Below are 24,342 nucleotides of genomic sequence, written 5' to 3'. Positions count from 1 at the left end.
ACATATGACTATCAAAAATTCTAAGTAAATGCAATGAATCACCTAAGTTGTCATCAGTAAAGTTATTTGTATTTGCATACACAGCAAAAGAACAATTGGCAAACCCAAAATACAGAATGAGGCTCCAGGGAATATTCTTCTCGTTAAGTTTAAGAAGGAGAGAATGGATTTTTCTTCTTCCCAGTGATTGGGTATAATCATCAACTATTCTCTAAATGATAGAGAAGGAATTGAGTCCCACGCCCCTACCTTGAGATACAGTTTTGATTATGATTTCCAAAAAGGACTCAAGTGTGTCTCAGCAAGCAAATAAAATTAAGCCTTGCCGGTGACATGGACAAAATGAAGAGGGAGGGGACAGATAAAAAAGATTTCTGATTGGTTCTTTATTTTGATATCTGATTGGTCATTTTATATTCCCTTACTTGCCTAGGGCATATATGACTTGATTGGTCAGTCCCACAAATCCTCCCTTACTTAAGGTGTATATATCCGGATAGTAAGAGTTGAGGATGTGAAGCCTCTATAAGCTCTGATTGTGGTATTGCCAGACGGAAGGTGTGTGTATGTGGGGGGGGGGGTCTGTCTAATGAGATCGCTACTATTGAACTCCTGTTAGGATTCCTTCAAAGAGTAACACAGAAGACATCTGAGAATCAGCACACAGTTCTGACAAGCTATCCACAAGAACTAAAGTTAGAGCCACAATGATAAATGGTTTCACCCCCCTGGAGAATTTTTGAGGCTGTTCTCCAGTGGTTTTCAGTGGTATTGCCATGTTTCTGAAAGTTATTTCTCAGTCTTTCATGTGTAAAAACTCTATCAGCTCTCTACCTTTATCCTGTCCCCATAAATCACAATTTCTGCAAATGCTTAATGACCCAGTGCTTTGCCCTTGATGACTCTGTTATGTTCCTCCTTCAGCAGCAGATTCCCAGTCCTGGCCTCAGGACTAGGAATAAACAGGCAGCCCTTGCCCCGAATTCTCAAAACAACATGTTCTGGTTGACCCCTTGCCTATGGACTTTGTCATTTGATTTGGAAATTCTAAGATGCCTTGTTAACGGCATTCAAGCCTGAGAGATTTGCCCAGGTAACCCGAAGTCCTATAATCAAGGTATGTGGATCTCTTCTCTTTGGAGATAAGCACACTTTAAACTTCATTTCCCAGGACTCCAGCATGCACTTCATTGAGCACCAGTTTGGACTTACAGATGAGAGGGGAAATAGCTTGGGAACAGTTTCCCAGAAATTTTGTCAAGTCCTGTAGCAGTGGCATGGCAAGAGAGTCTGTGGGGGGCCTTCTTCCTCACACTCGCCCCGCCTAGGGAGAATAGGACTGCATGGGCCCTGGATGCAATCTCTCTGGACCTGTCTCCAGCAGATCAGGAATCCTCCTAATGACAAAGCAAGACACTGCTTCGCCGGAGGGCAGCTAGACCTGTTCTTTGGGATATGGGTGATGGTTTGTAATAGGCATGACTGTTGGCCTGCCTTCACCAGGAAAAAATATACCCGATGTGTTCTTGTAAAGGCAAGAACTTAAGAACACTCTGTATCCTGGAGTGAACCCTCGTGGAGGATTAAAACTCAGTTCGCTAAGTGGTACTCAGGAAGAAGGGGCCACACCAGCCAGTGGAGCTCCAAGAGCCTCCTAAGGAAGTTATTAAAAATCTATTTAACACTCACGCCGGGGGAGGCCAGGAGCATCTGCAGCTGAGCTGCTCTCATGAGTGAGGCGCACGGCAGACGGGTTAGTCACAGGCTATTAATTAGACACCAGCTCTGGGCAGCTCACACTGGGCAGAGTGGTGGGAGAGCTGGTCCTATCCAGCCACTCGGTGTTGGTGGCCCTTCCCATCACCCCCTGCCCACAGAGCAAAATCTACTTACAGGACATGCCCCAGCAGCCACGGTGGAGGGATTAGATTCTTCCAAACCCTACATGGGTGAGGATCCCTATCAGGAACAGTGGCAGGGAGGATTACTAATCAATGTCTGTCTGTCTATCTCTCTCTCCCCTACCCATTCGCTCTCAGGCCTTAACAAGGAACAAAAAAAAAAAAACTTGTCTGCAATACAGGCATCTTTTAAAAAGTATATTTTGAGCCACTCGTCAGCACTCAAGGTCTCTGTTCATCTTCCTGTCAAGCCAGGGGAAGTCATGTGTGTGCCTTCGTCCTATGAGCTACGTCCTTGAGCCCTCCACACCCCCTCTTAGGAGTAGTCACCCTGGGGGTCAGGGTGGCAATACAACAAGAAAGGCACTTGTCTGGCATGCTATCGACCTGGGTTCCATCCCTGGAACCACGTAAGGTCCCCAAAGCACTCCCAGCAGTCACTCCTGAGCACAGAGCCAAGAGTGAGCCCCAAGCACTGCGAGTTTCATCCCGCCCCCCAATATAAAGATGCTCCAGTAGATTAAGGCCGTGCTCATTCCATTTGCTTCACCAGCATGAGGCCTCTTTCCAAACAGATCACATTCTGAGGTCTCAGTGTAGCCAGGAAGCAGAGGCAGGGTTGCAAACCAACCCAGGATGGACCTGTTATGTGACCTGTGGATGTGAGTGAGACACTTATGTGGCCATCACTCTAAAGGCATCTCATGTCTGGTTTCCATTCATGCTGCCCTGCAGGACCCTGGAGAGGCCACTAACCCCCATTACAGCAGAGCAGCCCCCAACAGTGTCTGGAGTGACCAGGTTCTCTGTTCACAGGCAGGCGTTGCCACAGCCTAAGAAGCTGTTTTTGCCACATTAGAAATCTTGTGAGATGGGCCAGAGTGATAGTGTAGCAGGAAAGGTGCTTGCCTTGCACAGGGCAGACCTGGGTTGGATCCCCCGAACCCTATAGGGTCCCCTGAGCCTGCCAGGCCTGATCCCTAAGGGCAGAGCCCAGGGTAAGTCTGAGCACGGTTGGGTGTGGCCCCAAATGAAAACAAAACAAACAAAAATGAAATCTTGGGAGAAGAAATGAGTAAGAAGGCAGGCACATGGGCTCTGCAGAGAAGCAGGGGTACATGCCGCAGAGCCCCACTGGGGGTTGCCCAGTGCAGCTGTGTCCAAAACACCAGCGCGGCTGCCCTGTGGCCATGCTCAGAGCTGGCTCTGCAGAATGGTGGAAGCACCAGCTCTCCATCCATCTCCAGCGGAACGAGAGGAGACCCAGCTAGTCCGGAAAGTCATCGGCAGTCTCAGGACACAGCTTCTTCCATTTTTACCCAATTTCCTGAAAATTGTGGAGAAAGTGATGGGATGACGGGGGCTGGAGGTTTGGGGGGGGCAAGCAGGGGTTGGGGCGCTCTGTCTCCTGCTGGCTGCCAGTTTCTCACAAAGGTCAGCCTCGGAAACAATCAATTATGCCTTCAGGGGCATTTGCAAATGAGTCCCCATTTGTCTTGGCATTTCTAAAATTAATGCACCCCAGAATAGAACAGTAGAGGGAAAAATATATAATGAGAGAATGAGAGTCCAGCTGCTCAGGAAAGCATGTTGGCACCTGAGTGTGACTGCCGGGGATGACCCAGCCTTGGGGCTCACGGAGGGTCATGCAGTCCAGACTGCCGTAAGAAACCCCCTTTAAAGGCACCAGAGTGATAGTTCTGTGGGAAGGGCGTTTGCCTTGCAAGTGGCCGATCTGGGTTCAATTCCTGGCATCCCATGTAATCCCCCAAACACTGCCAGGAGTTAATTCTTGAGTGCAGGGCCAGGAGTAACCCCTGACTGAACATCACCAAAAAAAAAAAAAAAAGAGGAAAGAAAACTTCCTTATAAAGCAGAGACATGTCACACTGGGAACAAACACTGGATGGAAGGCACAAATGCCTTGAGCCCTGTGGCTGCCCCAACAGTGGGGAGCAGAGGCTAGATGAGGCTGCAGCTGCACCCATGGCCTCAACTGGCTCACGCTGTCCTGTGTTCAGCCTCCCTGCAGGGCCCCTCTGTCAGGGAGATCTGACAGGACTGGGAACCCACCAGGATGACAGAATCCAAACTGTCAGGGTCACTCATGGAAGACCTATAGTTGGCCAGAGCCTCTGAGCCTCTTCACTGGCTGGTAAGGACAGTGTCCCAGCGTCCTGGGGCTGCCAGCAGCTGGAGACCACAAACCTGCCGCCTTATAGGATCTCTCTGGTCTCCTTCCAAGATTCTAGCAGTCAAGAAGAAACCATGGCATGGGAAAAGCCATGCTCTCCGGGGCTCCCAGGGGAATCGGCCTCTTCAGCTCTTGCAGCTCCTATTGGCTGCAACACAGCGTTGCTTGTGGTCACATCAGTCTGATGATGGCCTTCATCTTGCTCCTCTTCAGGTATCAACACTCCCTCTACTTCACTGGATTTAAGGACCCCAGCCACCCAGATAACCTAGGGTGGTTTAATCCCAAGGATTTGACAGGGAAACACTGAGGGTAGCCACCTTGAGTGAGACTATGTATAAAACCTATCCCACTTGAAATACTCTGGGAACACATGTAAATGAACGACAGGCAGTAGTCACCCGCCAATAAAAGAGTCCAGTGCAGAACTGGCAATAAATGCATCCAGGATTGCAGAGTTAACAAGCTCAGTGAGGAACCCCAGGGAGTAAAACCCTCTGTGATGTTCAGGACAAGACTCTGTGTGTGGGATATACACAACACATATTCCTGCACCCCTCCCGCCAGTTTCACTTCATTCTGGAGGGGCATCACACACACACACACACACACACACACACACCACACCACACCATACGACACCACACCAGACCACACTACCCCCCACCCCCCTGGCAGCCGGATATGAGGATTCCGGTTCCCGAGCCTGGAATCCTCATGTCCCCATTGGCTGGAAAATGACTTATCCTTCCAGCAGAGATAAAAACCTCCACCAGGAAGCCAACTGGCTCTCTCTTAGAAAACCAAGTTCTTCCTCAATGAAAATAACTTGGAAATCCTTGAAGCCATAAAGGTCACATTTTATCACCATGTGACCGTAAGTATTCTAACTTATACCACTCTGAGCTGGGCTAAACTCTCTCAGTTTAATCTATCACTTGGAGGGCACAATGAGCCTCTTATACAAGGCCCCTCTAACACACCCTTTGCTGGTCACCTCATGGTTGTGTTAGGGTGAGAATATTCACCCATTTCTTTCCCCTAAAAAACACCACCGAGCACATCTGCCGGAGAAACAAAGTCTATTTCTTCAACTATCCATAATATAACCAGTGAGTGGTACCCACTTAAGTAATATCTTTATTTTCAAAGTTTTAATATTCCTAATAATTAACATAATCCTGAACCAAAAATTACTCTAAGATGTTTCACTTAATAAAAGGGGGGGCATTTACAATTATATTTTTTTATGTATTGGCTGAAAAACTAGATCAGAATGGGAAGGTACTCACTTTGCATGCAGCCTATTCAGGTTTAGTCTTCAGAACCCCATATGGTCCCGAGACCAGAGCCAGGAGTAAGCCCCAAGCACAGCTGAGTGTGACCTCTAAAGCCAAAAGTAATTATTTTCATACAGCCAGCCTCAAAAACTATTTAAGGTATTATTATTCCAAACAAATGATAAAAATAGTAACCTGTCCTCAGTTATCAAAATTTGTTTCAAAACACATGTTTAGGAGAGATATTATAGGGGTTAAGGTATACATACCTTTTACATTCGGCCAATCCCAGGTTCTAGCCTCAGCACCCCAATTGGTCCCCTGAGCCACAATCCCAATATGTGTGGAACTCAGGGGACCCCGAGCACAGAGCCAGGAGAAATCCCTGAGCCCTATCAGGTGTGCCCCTCAAAAGCTCTCACTTTTATATTTCATTTGAAGCTGATCCTTTGAGATTCATTCATGTACGTAAGTAAAACTGACCTTTTTACTATGTCGACACATGGGGCTCCTATGTGGCACTGACAGAAGGAGCATGTATTAGTCCGCGGTTGCTGTAACTTCACAGAGAACATTTCAGTGCAACATCCAAGCCCTTTTGCAAGCCAGTCCTAACCTTCCCTCTGAGCCTCACTTCCTGGCATCCCAGATGGTCCCCCACGGCTGAGTGTAAAGCCAGAGACCTGAACTTACAGAGTAAGCCCTGGGCAGTACTGGGTGTGGCCCCCAAACAAAATAAATAAGAATAAAGACTCTTGGTTTTCTCTTCCAAAAAATCTCCATTTCTTTCTAACTCACTTCTCTCCCATCCTCTTCCCAGATCCCCCATACATCCACATGCCTAACTGTGGCACACTGGGATGGCATTGCTTGTCATGCCCTGCTTCACCACCTACTGGCAAGTCCGATTCAAGCTGAACTTCAGTGCACTTCCAGGTGAGACCAGAATAGTAGCTTCCTCCAATACATGGCTGTGAATGAAAAATGTACGTTCACAGGAACAAGGGTAGATTCTCAGCCGAGATACTTAGCCTGATGTGACACTGACCTCCAGCTCCCAATCCCTGGGAAATGGGCAAAGTCTGTGAGTTGCTTCTTACCAATAAGATAAAGTAAGGTCAAAGTGATAGTTCAGTGGGCTTTCCTTGGCCCCAGGCATCCCATATGATCCCCTGAGCCCACCAGGAGCAATCTGAGCCCAGGAAGAAGCCTTTAGTACTAGGTGGAGCCCCAAATCCAAAATAAATAAGATAAAGTGACCATGTGTCACTTCTATAATTATGTTTATCCATCTTACCTGCATACCTTCTCCAGCCCTGCTCAGGGGGCCTATGGGCATGAGCAAGGATATCTGAGTGACCTTTACTAGTGACCATTCATGAACACACAGGCCCCAGGGCCAGCATCCTCCGGGGTTACATGATAAGCCTTGACTCTGAGCTGAAAGTGGGTCCCTCCACCCTTTGGTGTGAACACAGCTCCTAACCTCTGTTCTCTAAAGATCCAATCAGGCTGTAACAGCATGGCCACGAGAAGCCAGCAATTGAAAAATGGGCGTGGTTCCAAGCCACCAAGCCCACAGTCACACAATCCTCCAGCAGAAACTAACACATTGACAAGGGGCCACAAGAAATAGGAGAGCGCAGGCAAATACTGTTGTGTGGAAACAGAAGAGAGAGCAGAAATAGAAGATAACATGAATCCAGAAATGTGGGTCCTGGCAGGCTGGGGAAATGCACCGCGTCTGAAGTCAATGATCGGAAGTAAAATTATAAAAAGATGATGAGAAGCAAAATTTCATTAAGGATTCTCAGCCCCTGGGGACACTGTGCACAGCTTGGGGACTCTAGTTAATAATGCTGGATTGCACATTTGAGAGCTGTTAAGGAAATGGATCTTAAAGTGGAGGCGATCTGTGGCAAGGACCAGGAAAAGCGAACCAAATGAAGCAGAGCTGCGAGGTCAGGGCTGGTTTGCAATGGATCTTTAAAATTCTTGCCACAAGAAAAGAAACAGTTTTGACTTGTATGCAGACGACTCAGGTTTGATCTGAAGCACCAAACAGGGACACCCCCTCAAAGCACTACCAGGAGTGATCTCTGAGCACAGATTCAGGAGTAAGTCCTGAGCACCACCAGGAATTCCTCCCACCCCAAAAAACACAAAAGGGAAAATCACGAGAATGAACACTGTGCAGTGACAGGTCTGCAGTGATGGTGCGGCATGTAGGACACTCACTGGACTCAAACTGGACTTGGTGTGATGACTCTTCTACAGTATATCACATACCAAGGCATGTTGTACATGGGAAACTGATGCGTGGCATATGTCACTTACAGCTTCTTTCAAACAAACACCGTGATTCTCCAACATGGTGACATGGCATTGTCGGCACCCCAGAGGACTCTGCTCTTTGAACAGAGCTGCCATGAAGCTGCAGAAGCAGCACACACACAAACTCTGCTATTCCCCCATGAAGGTGCCTGGATGGTGGCGCCCTCTTGATCAGGGTGACTTAGTGCCTGAGCTATCCCCTCAGCCCGAGTGGAGACTCTGCACATGGTCAGGGGGACCCCAGGAGGCTGGAATCCTGAAGGCTGTGAACCTGTTTCCCCTCTTCATAGGGAGAGTTTCCTGCATATCTGTGGACAGGAATGGTCTGTAGGGAGCTGGGCGCCCCAAACCTCCCCACACTGCAGAGGACAGACTGCCCCAAGCATCCTGATCCGGTTACTCATTTGTACTGTTTCAGTTTGGGAAGCACAAGCAGCAGTGCTCAAGGCCTACTCTTGGCTCTGCAACCAGAGATCACTCCTGGCAGGCCTCAAAGGGCCATTCGGGGTGCCAGGGATTGAACCTGGGTCGGCTGCATGCAAGCTAATTGCCCTCCCTGCTGTGCTATCACTCAGGGTCCTTGTGTGCTCATTTGTGGCTGGGCAGGTGGGAGTGAACCCTGCTGGTACCTGGGGATAGAACTAGGGCCAGCTATGTGCAAGGAAGGTGAGTTCCCTCTTGCACTATCTCTTTGGCCCCAACATCTTGGATAGTGAACACAGGAAAAGTCAGACCTGGACAGGAAGGGGACTTCTGCTCACTTCAAGCCTGAAGAGTACAGAGAATACAGAGTGGCATGGCATGAGGCCGCAGCAGCCTAGCTCTGTACAAGTGGTCCCTGGACCCCCAGTCCCTGGGGGCATGCTCCTGTATACCCTGGAGCTCTTGGACTCACGTACTCCTGCAAGGAGACGAATGCCTGAAAGCTTATGAATGGATTTCCAAGCTTAAGAGGGTACTTCAAAGGGAAGGAGACAAAATGCTGAAGACATTTTTATCCACTTCGCAGCATAAAAATGAGAGAGAGAGAGAGAGAGAGAGGAGAGTGGGGCTGCAGAGATAAATTCCATTTATAAGCTGAAAAATAATGGCTTTTTTTTCGCAGATAAGAGTCTTCACATTCCAGGGAGGCACGCAGGGGTGCTCCCAGCAGACAGAGTAACGCGAGGTGTGCTCAGCCCCCCTGGCTGGAGCGGGGCTGTTGTACAAACTCTGGCGCTGGGGCTGGAGAGATAGTACAGTGGGGAGGGTGATTGTCTTGCATGTGGTCAAGCCGGGCTCAACCTGCAGGAGTGATGGCTGAGCACACAGCCCTGAGGACAGCCATATGTTCCCCCAAACAAACAAACAAAAACTTTGGCACCTACAGAAGAGAAGCAGCCCTCTCTTCTGTGAGTCAAGTGTGGCTTCACAGCAGCGTCAGTCTTGTGCTGATTTGGTCATCTGCCCAGGCCTGAGAATACAGTGAGATATTCTATCTGCATCAATAGATCCACAAGACTACTCTTTCCTTATGCCCACAACCATGCAAGGCGAAGTCACTTGCTAAGTGCCAAAGAAGTGCAGTGAACATCTGGAGCGGGTGTCTGAGTGTCTGCTGGTTCCCAGGACCGGAATACCTGGATTTTACAAGCAAATGTGGCCACGGGGGGCATCTCTACCCAGGTCTAACAGCAAATGTGGCTGAGTGGGGTGTCCCAACCAGAAAATCTTGGAAGGATTTAGAGCAGACATGTCCATGCATGGCGCCTCTGAAGGAGGGTGACCCTGCACTGGGAACCTTCTGGCACCCCTGCAGATGGCCGTTTGTGAGCCACTGATTCCCAGTACTGAAGTTCGTGATTTTAAAACACTCGATTCACACTGGTCAACAACTGACCTCTGCATGGGGCAAATGAAGATGCACCAACAGAGCTCACAGCTAAGTTCAAAATGGAGCCCAGCAAGGAAAAGGCAGCAGAGACAGAGAAGGGAACACCTAGTAGAGAATGTTGGGAGGACCCACTAGGGTTGAAAGCTGCATACCAAAAGTAGACTCTAGACCGAACATAAAGGCCAATCAATACCTCTATTTCAAACTACAACATCCAACAGGAGAGAGAACAAAAGGGAATGCCCTGCCGCAGAGGCAGGATGGGGTGGTGGGGGTTGGGATGGGGCTGGTGGGAAGGATACTGGGATCATTAGTGGACGAGAATGGGCATTGGTGGAGGGATGTAAACCAAATACAAACATGAAAGTTCATAAGTTTGTGACTGTACCCCACAGAGATTCACTAATAAATTTTTTTTTAAAAAAATGGAACCCAGAGAGTTTCTCTGGGCTCGGGCTGCTGAGAAGAGGAGAGAGTTCCCCTTCCCTTGTCCTTCGATCCAAAGCGTGCACCAGGAAGGTGATGGGGGGAGGCTTCGGAGTTAGAAGCTTGTGGTAGGGATGAGTCTGAGAGCCACAAAGCAGAGGAACATGTTTCCCTGGTGTGGAAACAAAATGTTTGACTGATGTCCAGACCATATTCACGGAGATAAGAGTCCGCCCAGTTTGATGACCCCTGCAGGCCTCTGCTTTCTGCTACAACCAGGGAAGTGAGTGCAGGGAAGCACTGAGCCAGCTCCAGCTCATGCAAGAACATTCCAGCACTGAAACAGGTTAAATCCACCCGCCAGGCACCATGGTAGATTATAGTCCCCATAGCAACCCATGAATAGGGCCAAATATGGCCAGGACCCCAGACTGCAGGTGTCCCCACCCCTGGGGAGAGTTATTAGGGAAGAAGGGGTATCTGAAACTGCGGGGACACAGAGGTGATCCTGGCACCCTTGTACTGCTGCGGTATCTTAGTGTCTTTCTCTCTTCCTGAGTTTAGTGCAGCCACAGCTGTGTGTCTGTGCCCTTTGCCTGCTGAAATAAACACCAGCTTTCAGTACAGAAATCCTTCCTGGGGACACAAGAATCCGGGGATGGGGGGCAGTGTTTGCCCATGCCTGGCCCCCTCCCTGCTCACACAGTCTCCTTAGATTACAAACAGGCCCCAGAACAACAATCCATCAGGAAACGCACCAGCGCCCGTGCCCGCTGGGTCTGCTCCTGCCCTCCTGCCCTTTCTGAAAATAAGACTTTCCGGTCTTATTTCTCAGGTCCCTCACCAGCAGGGAGCGGATTCTCTGGGATGTCAGTCATCAGCCTCAAGTCTTGGAGCCCGCTGGCCTGTTGCTGAGGAAGCCATCCCACCGTGGCCTTGGATCCTGACTGAATGAGCCCCAGAGGAGGCAGAGGACTCAGACTTTCAGGGCTACACAGAGATTGTACTTGACTACCAGTGAATGGTTGCAACCACCCATCATTATTTTTCAGTTTGGTTTTGTTTGGGTTGGGGGGCGGGCACACCTAATGGTACTCAGGGCTTACTTGGCTCTGTGCTCGGGGATCCCTCCTGGAGGGGTCTGGGCAACAGATAGGATGCCAGGGATCAAACTTAGGTTGGCTGTATGCAAGGCAAGCACCCTTCCACACGGAGCTATCTCTCTGGCCCTCCTGCCACCATTCTCCCAGGCTCATGCCCACAGAGATTCCACGCAGGAGAGAGTACAGCCTCAAAGCCCAGCAAGGAAGCCAAGGCCACCAATTGCCACAGGCAACCAGGGCCCCAGATGGCACAGCAACCCCCTACAATGACCTCTAGTCTGAGCCGGAAACTGACGGGCAGCCTCCCACCACAGACCACCTGAGCCCCCTCGGATACATGGGAGTCAGATGTGGCCCAGAACTGTATTGAAGGCACTGTCTGGGCAACCTCAGCCCCTCAGCCAGAGCCCAGGGGGGAATCTGCAGACAACTGCATCTGCAAGAGAAAGCTGCTGTCAGCCACCCTGGGAGACCAGACACTTTGCCTGAACACAAAGAACCTTAATTGGATAATTCTCCTTCTGGAAACACCCAAGAAAATGCAGTCCTTCACCAGGGGGAAGGTTACTTCCTGCCTTATTTCAGACACTCTCGGTAAATAAATACACTCTACTCCTTGGCTCCATTTCTGCCTTCCCAGGAAGCCTCTGGAACTCTCGGATTGCTCTGGCCAGCCCCAGAAAAGATTCCAGGGCCGTCTGGTTTGGGTTTTGTTGGTTTTTCTTAGGGTCCACACCCAGCTGTGCTTGGTGCCCTGGGAACACTCTAGTAGAGCCCTGCAGGACAGGGGTGAACAATGCTGGAGAGGGACTCACCCAGTGGTGCTTGGGGTCCAGCTGCTTCCTCCACACCCATTAGTCTGCGCTTCAATTTCCACAGACTCACCACTTTAGTCTTTAGGAGGGGCAGAATGGGACTCAGATGACTCCTTTCCTCACTCCAGCCCACAGCTCCCCAAGGCACTGGGCGTCAGGGTTCATTTCCCACACCGGGAAGAACAAGTGGACTCCAGCACAGTGTGGTGAGACCTGAGGACTTGAGTGTGCAGGGCCCACAGCAGACTCTCTTTAGCCCTCTGTCCCCCAGACTCTGCCCAAACAACCAAGGGGGGCTGGGAGGGAAGAGGACGCTGCCAGCTCTCCTCTCCCCACCTCCCCTAGGTCAACCACAGTGCTATCCATAGAGGACAGCGGGCACAAGGCAGGCACTCTGCCTTTAATAAGCACGTTGCTCAATTCATCATAAAAAATACCAACAGAAGAACAATAATCACATGGTGATCTTAATGATCTGTAGTATACAGAATGAGGATAGAGGATGAGGAAATGTAGTCAAAGGGGTTGCCTGGATTGCTCTTGACTCCAGTGTTCAGAGAGGAGAAGGACAGAAGAAATCGAGGGGAGGAAGAGCGGGAAGTAATAGGTGAATAGGCTTCAGGGCTTTCGTTATACCAGTGATATGGGAGAGTGGCATAGCCATATATATACAAAATAGACAACCAAACTGAAAACACGAGATCTATGCTACAACCAATAAAACTTTTTATGTGCCTGTCAGGTTGACAGGCAGGTGGGGACTGGATGAGTGTTGGGGAGGGAAGCAGACACTTGTGGTGAGATTGGCATTAAAATATTATTTGCCTAACATGCAACTATTGATAACTTTTGTAATCACAGTTTCTCAATTAAAAAAAGGTCAAGTCTTAAAGCTTATGCTTTGGATAAATACTGTTGGTTTGTGTTCTTTTAGAGATTATGACCTGGATAAAAATAAAAGCAAATACTAATGGACCATTTTATGCCTCAGCTGCCTAGAAAGCTGGTATCAGACTTCCTATGTTGTTGGGGCTGGACTGAGCTACCAGGATGAGTCCATGTAAACTGCTCCACACAAGGGCAGGAGATAGAGAGAACAGGCTGACACTGGGCATCTCCAGTTCTCTGGGGCCTGCATAGAACAAAAAGGCATGGGTGAACAGACAGAAGCAGCCACCATGGGGGTGAGTGTCCTCTCTGCCTGCATACATCTGTCTTCCTGACTCTCAGTAGGAATCACACTGTAGACTTCCTTAGCCTCCACCCGGACCAGGCCCTGCAGCTTCCCAACCTCCATCACCCTGTGGGCCCCTATCAAGATCTTCCAAAACATCAATCTCTGTCACTCTCTCTCTCTCTGTCATCTCTATTGTTAACATCTCCCTGTCATACTACCACTATAATCTTTCTGTGTTACCTCTGTTATCTCTGCCTCTGTCATCTCTCTACCTCTATGCTATCTCTATCACTACCTCTGTCAGCTCTCTTTCTCTACACTGTCTCCATCATTACTGCTACCATCTCTATATCTCTATACCATCTCTATTTCCTTTGTCTCTCTCTATCCTATCTCCATAGTATTACCTTTATCTCATTTTTTAAAGACATATCTATCATCTCTTAGCCTGTCTCTTACTACTCTATTATCTTGGTCTCTACTCTTTATTTGTAGATTTTCTCTATCTTGACCACCCTCTTTATCTCTATCAATCACCTCTGTTTCTGTTCTATCACCTTGATCTAAGTCATGTCTATCAGTTTTCTCTCTGTCTTATTGGTTATATTTCTCTGGAAAACCCTGCCTCTCATAAGCAGCTTTCTTCTGAAGACCTTAAGCCCAGATAAATCGAGAAAGGAAGACCATGTTTTAAAATGATTAAAGTCAGGAGAACAAATATTGCAGCTTGCCTCTAGATTACTCAGCTCTGAATGCAAATCCATATAACCGATAGAGAGAGAAAATCCTGCACCTTGGGTAGAAAATAAATACTCAAAGCTTGTATTCTGCACTCAACAGCCTGAATGTATCTGTTTCCACCTAGACCACGGGCAGCATTTACATGCTACTGTTGACCCACAGCTGCAAAGAGAAATTTAGCAATAGTTTAACCATTTTTCTTTCACCCTACATAAGTTTCAAACCTCTTAACTTTCCCATATGAATTAAGAAACAAACAAGTTTAGAAAAAGCAAGATCATGATGTTAAACATTATGTTGTAAGCAATTTAATTATGCATCGCTATCAGTACTATTGTAATGCATAATATAGTAACAAGTATTAATATTTTATTACTAGAGTAGGTTATAATTTTATTATAATAAAAACCATCCTTTATTCTTTGTGAAAATTACCATATAATAAAATATGACTAAACAGAAGAAACCTTGTAAAAATTATGTATTGTCATCAGTGTGGGGAAAAAAAAAGCACACAGAAGTATAAAAATAGTGTTAGGGTCAGCGAGATAGTACAGGAGGTAGGGTGCTTGCCTTCCTGTAAACAACTCTAGTTCAAATCCCAGCACCACAAAGGGTCCCTTGAGTCTGGCCAGAAGATACCCTTGAGCACAGAGCGAGGAGCAGGCCCTGAGAGCCATGAGGTATGGCCCCAACCCCCAGACTCAAAACAGCCAAGTCTGGAGGCCAGCTGGCACCTCAAGTGGTAGAACACAGGCCTAAGAAGTACGAGACCCAGAGTCTGGGCCCCATCACTTGATACCTATAAAACACAGCCCCTACAGAGACCACAGCCAGCCCCAGAAAGATTAAGCCAGAGTCTTAATGCAGAGCCATCTGCTCGGCTTGACATTTCTGCCAGCAGTGCTTTGGCTACGAGTGAAATCTGTAGCTCCCTCAGCCGGCTTGCCAGGGCCTCCCTCAGCCTGCCTAAGCAGCCGGGGCATGCCAGGGCCTGCAGGAGAAAAATCAACAGGCACAGCAGATTGCGCCCCAGAATGGAGAGCCCCATGCACGGGTCTCTGGCAGCTGGTTTTAGGGCTCAGACAGTGTTTCAGATGCCAGATGGCGAGGGGTGTAGCTTTCCAAAAGCGTGTCCTCTGGGGGCCAGACAGGGCCATGGTGACTGGACCCACCCTTTTCTCAGCGCCAAGCTTATCTGTCAAGAATCAAGAGTCTTCGGGACGGAGTTCAGGGTTAAGACTCATGCATGCACGCAGCTTCTCTCACTTCCTTCCCTGGCATGCACAGGGTCCCCGGAGCACCTCCTAGAGTGATTCCTGAGCACAGAGTCAGGAGTAAGCCCTGAGCACTGCTGGGGGTGGCCTGAAAGAACAAAATAAAACTAAGGAATCTGCGTTCAGGGTGGGGGAGATGGCCCAGATGGGCCCTTCTAGCACCCCTGGTTCAGGGTGTCTCTTACCACGCTCCCTCCCCACTGCCTTACTTGAGTTCTGGCTGAGTCTGTTTGCAATTCCTTTGCCTGGACCCCGCCCATCTCCTTTTTCTGTAATCCAGTTGTTTCACAAATTAAATTCTTATTTGCGCCCCACAACATTTAGCAAAGTGACCTGATTAAAACCTAATAGACCCAAATCAAGATAAAGTGCTCAATGAAATGTTTCTCCTCGGCCCAGGACATCCATCTCTGCCCTATGCGCAGCCCAGAAATAGATTACTGCTGCCTCTCCCACAGCCACAAAGCCGGCCGCTGTCCAGAGGCAAACAGGGTCCTATTTGCAGCTCAGTTCTTGTGAAGCAGAACAGTGTCTCTTAGTAGCTAAAACCATGCCACCGAGGACACTTGCAAAGTATACATTTGAAGACTTAAAACAGAGCCCTGGAAAATGGGGCTCTAGTCGGAAAGGTCCACTTCCCTTTTACAATAAACTGAAGGAACAAGGAACTGATATATGCAGGCAGGTAGATAGCCACCCCTGCCCCCCATGCCTCATGTCAATGGAATTCCTAGGCAGTAGCAAAGCCACCTAGCCCTAAGGTTGACAGTACCCACCTCACAGAAACAAGAACTAAGGCCTGATAAGACTTCACCTGGTGCCAAGGGACCTGCTCTGAGAGAAGCTCCAGCAGGAACAAAGGCAGAAGAGGAACTTCAAAGAGGACCATCCCATCCACTACTCCCAGCTCTACCCCCTTGGCAACCACCCTAGCAAGAGACTCTTACCTAGGTAGAAGCCCCACTTGGGGCCAGGTTGGAGAAACCCTATAAATGCCACCTTGGACAAAGGAAGTGCTTATGCTGCCCAAGCCCATGCACTGCTTGTGCTCACCTGACCGAGCACATTTGCCACTTGCATCTCTCCTGAGGTGTGTACTAGACTCTCTCCATATCCACGTTCTACCTTGAGCGTGTTACTCTTTCCCTTTGTGCTCCCTTATTCCACTTCCCATCTACCTGCCTGCCTTACAGAAAGGGGTTAGGGAGAGCTCAGGGCAGAGTCCAAGCACAGAGGCCAACCACCGGGATGACCCTGGTCCCCAACCCTGCTGGAGGGGCCCCTATAAAATCAATAGAGCTTCCAAGATAGCACAGGAGAGCGAGTAAGCAGCCTGCATGTGGTTGTAATAGCTATAACCCGTGTTCAATCCCTGGCACCATATCCAGCCCCTTGAGCCCTGCTAGGGTGATCCCTGAGCACAGAGCCAGGAATAAGCCCTGAGCACCACTGGGTGTGGCCTCAACACCGCACCCCCCAAAATAAACTGTTCCTTCATCTTTTAACGCGTCACAGACACATGAAAGCTGAGGGTTGTGACATGAATCTGACTTATTTCACTAATCATGACCAGGCCTTGAGGACCTCCTAAGCTTTTTCCCAGCACACCTTTGGCATATTTTTTATCTTCAAAAGTCAGAACAGGATGGTTGGAGAAACACGGAGAACCAAGTCTTTATCACTGGCTCCAAATAACCATGAGGACCCTTAGGGGAATGTGCCTCATCACATAATAAAGGGGGCCTGGGGACAGCAATCCAGTTCCATGGGCTGGATCATGGACTTGGCATGCAGTTTGATTGCCAGCATTGCAAGGTCCCACAACACGACCAGGATGTCTGAGCACTGAGCCGGTGAGACCACAGTTGAGCATGGCCCCCGAATGGCTAAAAGGAACCTCTGGGTTCATCTCCAATCTCTGTAACACTGACATCCCAGTCGGAGCACACCAGTTTGCATGGGAATGTGACATAGAAGCCTACCGGCCTCACCTAACACAGACACAAACACAGAAGGCTGAACCAGCACCAACAGCTTAGCAGGGCCTCAGACAAGGACTTACTAGCCCTTTGGTGAGATAGAACAATTTTCACAAATATTCTTCTACAGAAATATTTTTTGATCATTCTGCTAGCCAATTAGTGGTAACAAGCAATATAAAATAAATTACTTGTGCCTGCTGTGGGGGCAGACTCGAGGGGCAGCTGGGAAAATGGAGATAATGTGAACAGAAGGTGACAGTGGTGGTGGGGTTGGGGTTAGAATACTCAATGCCTGGAACAAATCATCACGAACAACTCTGTAAACCATGGTGCTTCAACAAAGTGGAAAAAAATAAAGGAAGACACCTCGAACACATGATAGGTTTTCCTGGGGTGTGGTTTGGCTCCAAACATCCCCTCACTCTCAGCACAGAGGGGTTGCAAGCAGGCCTGATTATATTTTTTCCCCGAAAGGAGAAGGCCGGAAGACCTGAGCCTAGTGGATATTCTCTGACACTAAAAGACTGAAATCAAATTTTCCAAGCAGGCATCTGTTTCCAGAGAGCAAAACATCCTTCCCTCCCACATCAGGAGTAGAAGTCTCCAGCACAAGGCAACTTTAGAGTCCAAAGGCTTGCCCGTGGGGGTGCTGAGCACGGAAACCCGAGCTCCCATCCTCACAGAGTGGGAGAGCAAAGGCTGGGAAGATGCAGGTGATGTAGGGCAGAGCTTGGAGCCCAGCCCAGGAGGGCCTGAGGCTGTGTGGGGACCCGGAGCATAACAGGGACAGAGGAAGTGCCCAGGAGAATGGAGCAGGAGGGGACACTGCCTGTGGGCATGCCAGGGTGCCAGGCTCTGGCTCCCATCCTTGAGGGGAGGGACAGGGAGAGGAGAAGGAGGTGACCCCTCAAATGAAACAGTTTGCAGTTTTGCCTCAAATGAAGCAGTAAAACAATTTTTCTTTGACTAGAGGTAGTAGGCACAGAATAATGGAAATACACCAATTAGTGGGATTTGGGGGGTGGTGGGGAGAATTAATAGTTATTGTGCATTGGCCAAGGCATGGTCAGTGACTGTGAGAGTAGAACTACTCCAGTGCCTCTATCAAGTGAAATGCTGGATCTGGGTCGAAAGCAGACAGGTAGAAGGAGAAAACCCCACCCTCCACCAATGAGTTCTTGGGAGGTGATGAAACCCACGGGTCTGAATAAAGACCTTCACCTAGCTCCAGCACCAAGAGAAGGCTGGAGCCCCCTCAAGGAGGAAAAAGGCCAGGAAATGAAGATCAAAGACCATCAGCTGCTCCCAACTCTACCCCTTGGAAGCCCCCCAGCAATGAACTCTGTTCTCTTAAAGGAGGTAGGTTTCCTGATTTTTAAGGGGTGGAGGTGAGTGTAGAGGACACACTGATGGGACTGGACTGGACGGTTGGGGTGCCCCATTCAGAATTGGACGCATATGGGAGAATGTCCACCAAACCACAGGAGGGCTTGGAAGAAGCCACTTAGCAGATGCTTTTGTGACTTGGGTTATGGAAGCTTGGAAGATGCACAACCCAGGATTTCAATTTTTCCAAGAGTAACACGAGGCAAACTTAGTAATTTATCTGGACCCATAGCCAGTAGTACCCAGGGACCTACTCCTGACCCCTTTCTCAGAAGTGAATCCTGATGGTGCTTGGGAGACCACATGCTGACAGGGTCGGCAGGATACAAGGCAAGTGTCTGAGCCCACCCCAGCCCCACTGAACCCCACAGGAGCACTGCGAATAGGAGAGAGAACAGTTTAAGTGCGTCCACGACTGATAAGAAAGCTTCCAGAGAGCAAATATGGCTTGAAATGCATGGAGGACTGGAAGGACTGAAAAGCATGGAAACCTTGGAAGTACTGAAATGCATGGAAACCCTGGACGTCTTTTCATCCTTCTGTTTATCACAGACAGGCAGCTCCCTTGAGAGGTCAGAGTATTCCAGAAGAAGGCCGGGAAGTGGGCTTTGGGATCTCACCCCTATTCCTTCCACATTTTTGAATCCAAATTGCTCCCCTCCTCACGCGCCTCTCTCCAGATCTCTCCTGGAGTCCACTGAAATCCCAGGTGGGGGGAAGCTGCATTTCACCCTTTCCTTCGAGAGTTTCAATTCATTTTCATTTCCTCGCCTGCTTCCCGGGATGAGTCTATCTTTAGACGTGGGTGTTATGCAAGAGAAGGATGGGGACATGAGGAGAGTCGAGAAACAAAAGGTGAGTGATTGCAAATCACCGGGAAAATTAACTGTGGGGAGGAAGTTCGGGAAGAGCCTCTTTGGTATTATAAAATCAAATTTCCCCTTTGTGCCACTTGGCTGATAAAAATGTAAGGATGGTGTCCTGGGGGTGGGGGGTGCACAAAGCCCACCCACACGTGTTTCCTATCTCCAGCACCCCAGGCACACTTGTACTCTAGTTTCCTTTGCCCGTGTGTGACTTGGAATTGTGGGTTCTACACGAGGGAGCCAAGCCCAGCAGAGCTGCCCCAGAGCGCAGCCTTGGGTTTCATCCTAGTTCTGTGCTCAGCAGGACTGTAAATCACGGGCAAAGGAAAGTAGTTGGCAGCTCCCCGTGCAGGGTCAGGGCCCTATAGACACCTGGGAGCCTGCAAGAACATTGCTCAGACAATGGTGAGACCCCGGCAGTGCCCCCCAGCCCAGGCTCACCTGGACACCCACCAGCCTTCCCTGTCCAGGGGGCAATATCTCTGAGCGTGTTGTGGATGGTGACATTAAAGGGCAAGGCTGGATGCAGACCGTGTGTAGGGGTGGGGGAGGCGGAGGGGGCACAAAGACCATCACCTGGTACAGCCCCTGGCATGGGGACTTTTCAATGGAACAAAAATACAAATTCCAGTTTGCCCAGAGATCCCACCTGTTGGCATCTATCTCAGGAGCCCCAAACATTAATTCCAAGAGACACTTGCATTCCTCTGCTCACTGCCCTACTACTCAGAGTGGCCAAGATATGGAGCATCTCCCCCCCGCCCACCACCACCACCAAGTGCAATAATTGAATGAAGAAGCTGTAGCCCTGGCAGGAAAATGAATAAGCCACAAGATGAAGCCCAGCAGCCACATCCACAGCCGCCACCTTGGAGATGGCTCAGGACGAGTCACAGCTGCAGGACTGATCTCGGAAGAGACGCAAACCAAGCTGCAGCTGAGACTCACAGTGACACTGGTCTTAAGGGTGAAGACTCTGGGGCACCCTCGGGTCCCCATGCTCCCAAGCCCCAGTAGCCACACCCACAGCTGACAGCCACTGTCATACAAAGGGTCCAACTCCTTTGCTTCACAATTAATCTCCTAAGAGATGCCCAAATGACAAAACTCCCACATACACAGATCTTGGAGCTCCTGGAGCGTGTGGTCACATACGCAGTTGGTCACATTCCCAATTCCACAATACTGACAGCCCAGTAGGAACACGGCGAATTCAATGGGAAAGTAGCACAGAATCTGACTAAGCTCAGTACACAAAAGCAGTAACACAGAAGGCTGGACCAGCGCCAGCTCAGCAGACCCTCAGACAATGACTTTAACGACCCCATCGTGAGGTCAAACAATTTTCACAAACTTTCTTTCACCAAACTGTTGTTTTACAATTCCACTTACCATTTCATTGTAACAAGCTGTAGCACTGTATCACTGTCATCCCCATCCTGTTGCTCATCAATTTGCTCAAGTGGGCACCAGTAATGTCTCCATTGTGAGACTTGTTGTTACTGTTTTTGGCATATTGAATATGCCACCCGTAGCTTGCCAGGCTCTGTCATGCGGACAAAATACTTTCAGTAGCTTGCCAGGATCTCTGATAAGGGCGGAGGAATCAAACCCGGGTCCGCTGCATGCAAGGCAAGTGCCATACATACACTTTGTGCTATCACTCTAGCCAACAAGCAATATAAATTAGATTATTTTGTGCCTGCCAAGGAGGCAAGCTAGGGGGCTAGTTGGGAAACTGGGACATTGGTGGAGGTAAGGTCACACTGGTAGTGGACTGGGGTTGGAATGCCCAAAACAACTGTATGAGAAACAACTTTATAAACCATGGTGTTTAAATAAAGCTTTTTGAAAAAGAAAAGGTGGAAACCTGCAGTTTGCCTCTTCAGGGAAAGAACTGGCAGCCATTGGGCTGAGCAAAGTACATCAGAGGGAGACAAATACTTACCCTGCCAGCGTACTATCACTCCAGCAACCCAATCAACTCGTATAATGTGACATACCGATTGCAGGGCGATAAAACTGGACCGAAAGAAGCCATCATAACAACAAAACCTAATAATCAATGTTTTTGAAAGACAAGCCATGTAACGCCAGACTCCACCCTGCTCTCTGAATCTCACGTTCCCGGTGAGAGCCCTACTACTCCCATTGACAACTGCACGTTCCCTCTTGACCAGTGTTGGGGTTACAGCCTGGCGCTGCACTCCCCCTCCCGGCCCCCCCCCAAAGACATTCCACTTTCTCACCACAGCTAAGAGGTCAAGGGCTCCCTCTTCACTCTCACTCATAGACCAGAGAGATGGGGGTGAGAGCCAAGAGAGGGAGCAAACTTTGGTTCCTTTTGCTCCTTCCCTACATTCTTTGAAATGAACTTCCAAGTTCCCTTGGCTTCGGCCTCTCTGGTCTTTGAGCCAGCACACACAGTTGCTCAGCAGAACTGTACATACTCAGATACCTACAATGGCAAAGACAGCCTCACAGTGACAAAGACAGCCCGTGACAAAAGTTGGGGGTGGGGGGGGGGAGAAGATTCTTCTGCAGTCCCTAACGTGCTTTCAATCTCCTCGATCATTAGAAAAAGAAAATTCTCCTCCAGGATAAACAAGATAGAAACAAGGGTTGAATGATTTACAGAAATGCAGGGCTGGAGCAACAGTGCAGTGGGAGGGCATTTGTCTTGCATACAGGTGACCCGGGCTTGATCCCCAGCATCTCAGAGCACCACTAGAAGTAATTCCTGAGTGCAGAGCCAGAAGTAACCCCTGAGCATCACTGGGTGTGATCCAAAAATAAAAATAAAAATAGAAATGCAATTTCTTGTTTATTTAACAGAGAAAATGCTTGGGATGATGTCTTTAGTAATAACCATAAGAAGCAGAGACATTGCAAGGAGGAATAGAGGAGAGAGAACTCACGGGTTTAGGAAGACTGGTCCATGGCAAAAAGCTTGCCACAGCCACTCTGCCTCCTTTGCAGCTTATAATTCCCAGGAGAGTTGACACCCCACACCAAGAAATCTCATGGTGACAGAGTGATGGGAACCTTCCCCCAGTACAAATGTGAGTGCCTGTAGCAAAACAGACTGTAGCTATATATCCAGTGAGCTTCAGTTATATTCAGGTAGATCTTCAGGTGTTGAGTAAGATTTTACAAAACAACATCAGGAAATAAAACTCCAGAATCAGAGAACAAAAGTGACTTCGAGGGGCTGATTCTATCACGAAGTCAGACTGAAGAATTATTTGTCAGGGAGGGGAACTGCTACTGCTTTTACAATTTACACTTCAACCACCCTTAAGTTGGATGAAGTCAATTCTATTTGATCCATTTCACCTCTTGGCTGGCTAGTTTTAGCTTCCTTTTACATTGTTTTAAAACATGAGTCACCCATAAAGGTGATTTTTCCCATCCATGAAGCCTTAGTATGAGCAGAGAAAAGATACAGAGTTGGGGTTGGAGAGATCAAAGTGAGGATGAGGATCTTGCTTTGCACACACCCAACCCCGTTTGTATCCCAAACGCCACCAGGGGTGACCCCTGAGCACAGAGCTAGGAGTAACCCCTGAGCACCATGGGAGAGGCCCACTAACCGGAGAGAAAGACAGAACTTTTAATCTGTTGATGAAAGAAACGCTTCTGCATTTGCTCCTGACTGGGAGGGGTGGGGGGTGCCGGGGTGTCATCTGCACACACAACACATAGCTATGCATGAGCAGACCAGCATCTGCCCACACAACTCCCAAGTCCAGAAGTCAGAGGGCAGTGGGGCCACAGAAGAGCCCCCAGTACCAGGAGTTTAGACACCCCTGAGTGAGGTGGTTGCAGGGGCCTGCCCCACGGTGAAGGCATTCACTCACAGCCCCCACCCGAGCCCCTCTCAGTGGCACATTCCAGCAATAAGCACTCACAGCCTAGCATGGAGCATACACCAGGGCCATCACTCAGGACTCAGTCTCTCCCGGAACTCATTTTCTCCCAAGTCTCTAGCACAGCCTGACTGGAGCACAGCACAACTTTCATCCTATACTTTTTTCCCTATATCGAAAGGCAACTTATTGATGGTCAGAGCTCCAAGACAAGACAATAGAAGAAATGGGTTCCTCTCAGGTTATGGGGACACAGAAGGTGTGGCTCTCGGGTCTTCAGGGACAAAACGGAAGTTCAAAGGTGAGCACTGAGATTCTTTCCTAGCAGGAGCTGAGTCAGGTAGCCCAACAACTATGGAAAGGCACAGTGTCACTTCTGCATCTGCACACAGTAAGCCTGCGGGTTTGGTTCGAACCCTCACCAGTGCCATCACCCCTGCTAGAGGCGTGACTCCTCATCTTGATTTTAACCACCTTCAATATTTAAATGATGGGCAAAGAAGCCAACGGTGAGGTCTCTACCTGCCTGACAAGCCTCGAGCAGGAACCCACAAGTGATCATAAGCAAGAGCCCATGGAAAGATCGAAAACCAGCTTCTTACCATGTTTATTGATGAGACGGGCCCAATGCTGTTCACATAGATGTCGACATCAATCACAGTGGGTTTTACTGTGGAGAAAGAATGGACACATACATTTATGTTAATATCTTGTGCCAGCAAGAGAGCAAGGGCAAATCACTCTTTGACCTTATTTGTGAACCAGTGCTTCCAGTGCATGTAGAGAGAGGTGGTTTTTTTCTTTGGAACTTGGCCTTGTAGTTACTATTTTAGCCCTGCCTATTTGGGTGGTCTCTAATTCTCAAGGAATGGGGGTGGGGGTTTCCTTATTTAACAGGTTCCAGGCAAATAGGACACTTATACACTGCTATTTATCTGGGACATGAGTCTTTGTTATTACAAAGCCCGACTGACCATATGGGAAAGAGAGAAAGATAAAATTGAAGAAACCCTGTAAGTAACTGAATGTCATTTCTGCTAGGAAAACAAACCCCTGTGATAAACAGCATCAAACTTGGGGTCAAGTTCTTCACTCGCCCCTAGTCGCCTAGCTACCAT

The 24,342-nt window shown here is 48.9% G+C and overlaps 1 protein-coding gene across 2 annotated transcripts in view; it reads right to left on the bottom strand.

Annotated features, from left to right (window-relative positions):
* GABRG3 (gamma-aminobutyric acid type A receptor subunit gamma3) overlaps positions 1-24,342 on the bottom strand; it is a 434,279-nt gene that overhangs the window by 368,910 nt on the left and 41,027 nt on the right. For both annotated transcript variants that reach the window (XM_055142221.1, XM_004617564.2), the window contains exon 3: positions 23,827-23,894. In XM_055142221.1, coding sequence (XP_054998196.1) covers positions 23,827-23,894 — 68 coding nt within the window. The remainder of the gene's footprint in view (positions 1-23,826; positions 23,895-24,342) is intronic.

This window comes from Sorex araneus, chromosome 6, assembly GCF_027595985.1.
Source record: "Sorex araneus isolate mSorAra2 chromosome 6, mSorAra2.pri, whole genome shotgun sequence".
Lineage (NCBI taxonomy): Eukaryota > Metazoa > Chordata > Mammalia > Eulipotyphla > Soricidae > Sorex > Sorex araneus.
The sequence above is the reverse complement of the archived record's forward strand: the minus strand, read 5'-3'. Positions and strand labels throughout refer to the sequence as shown.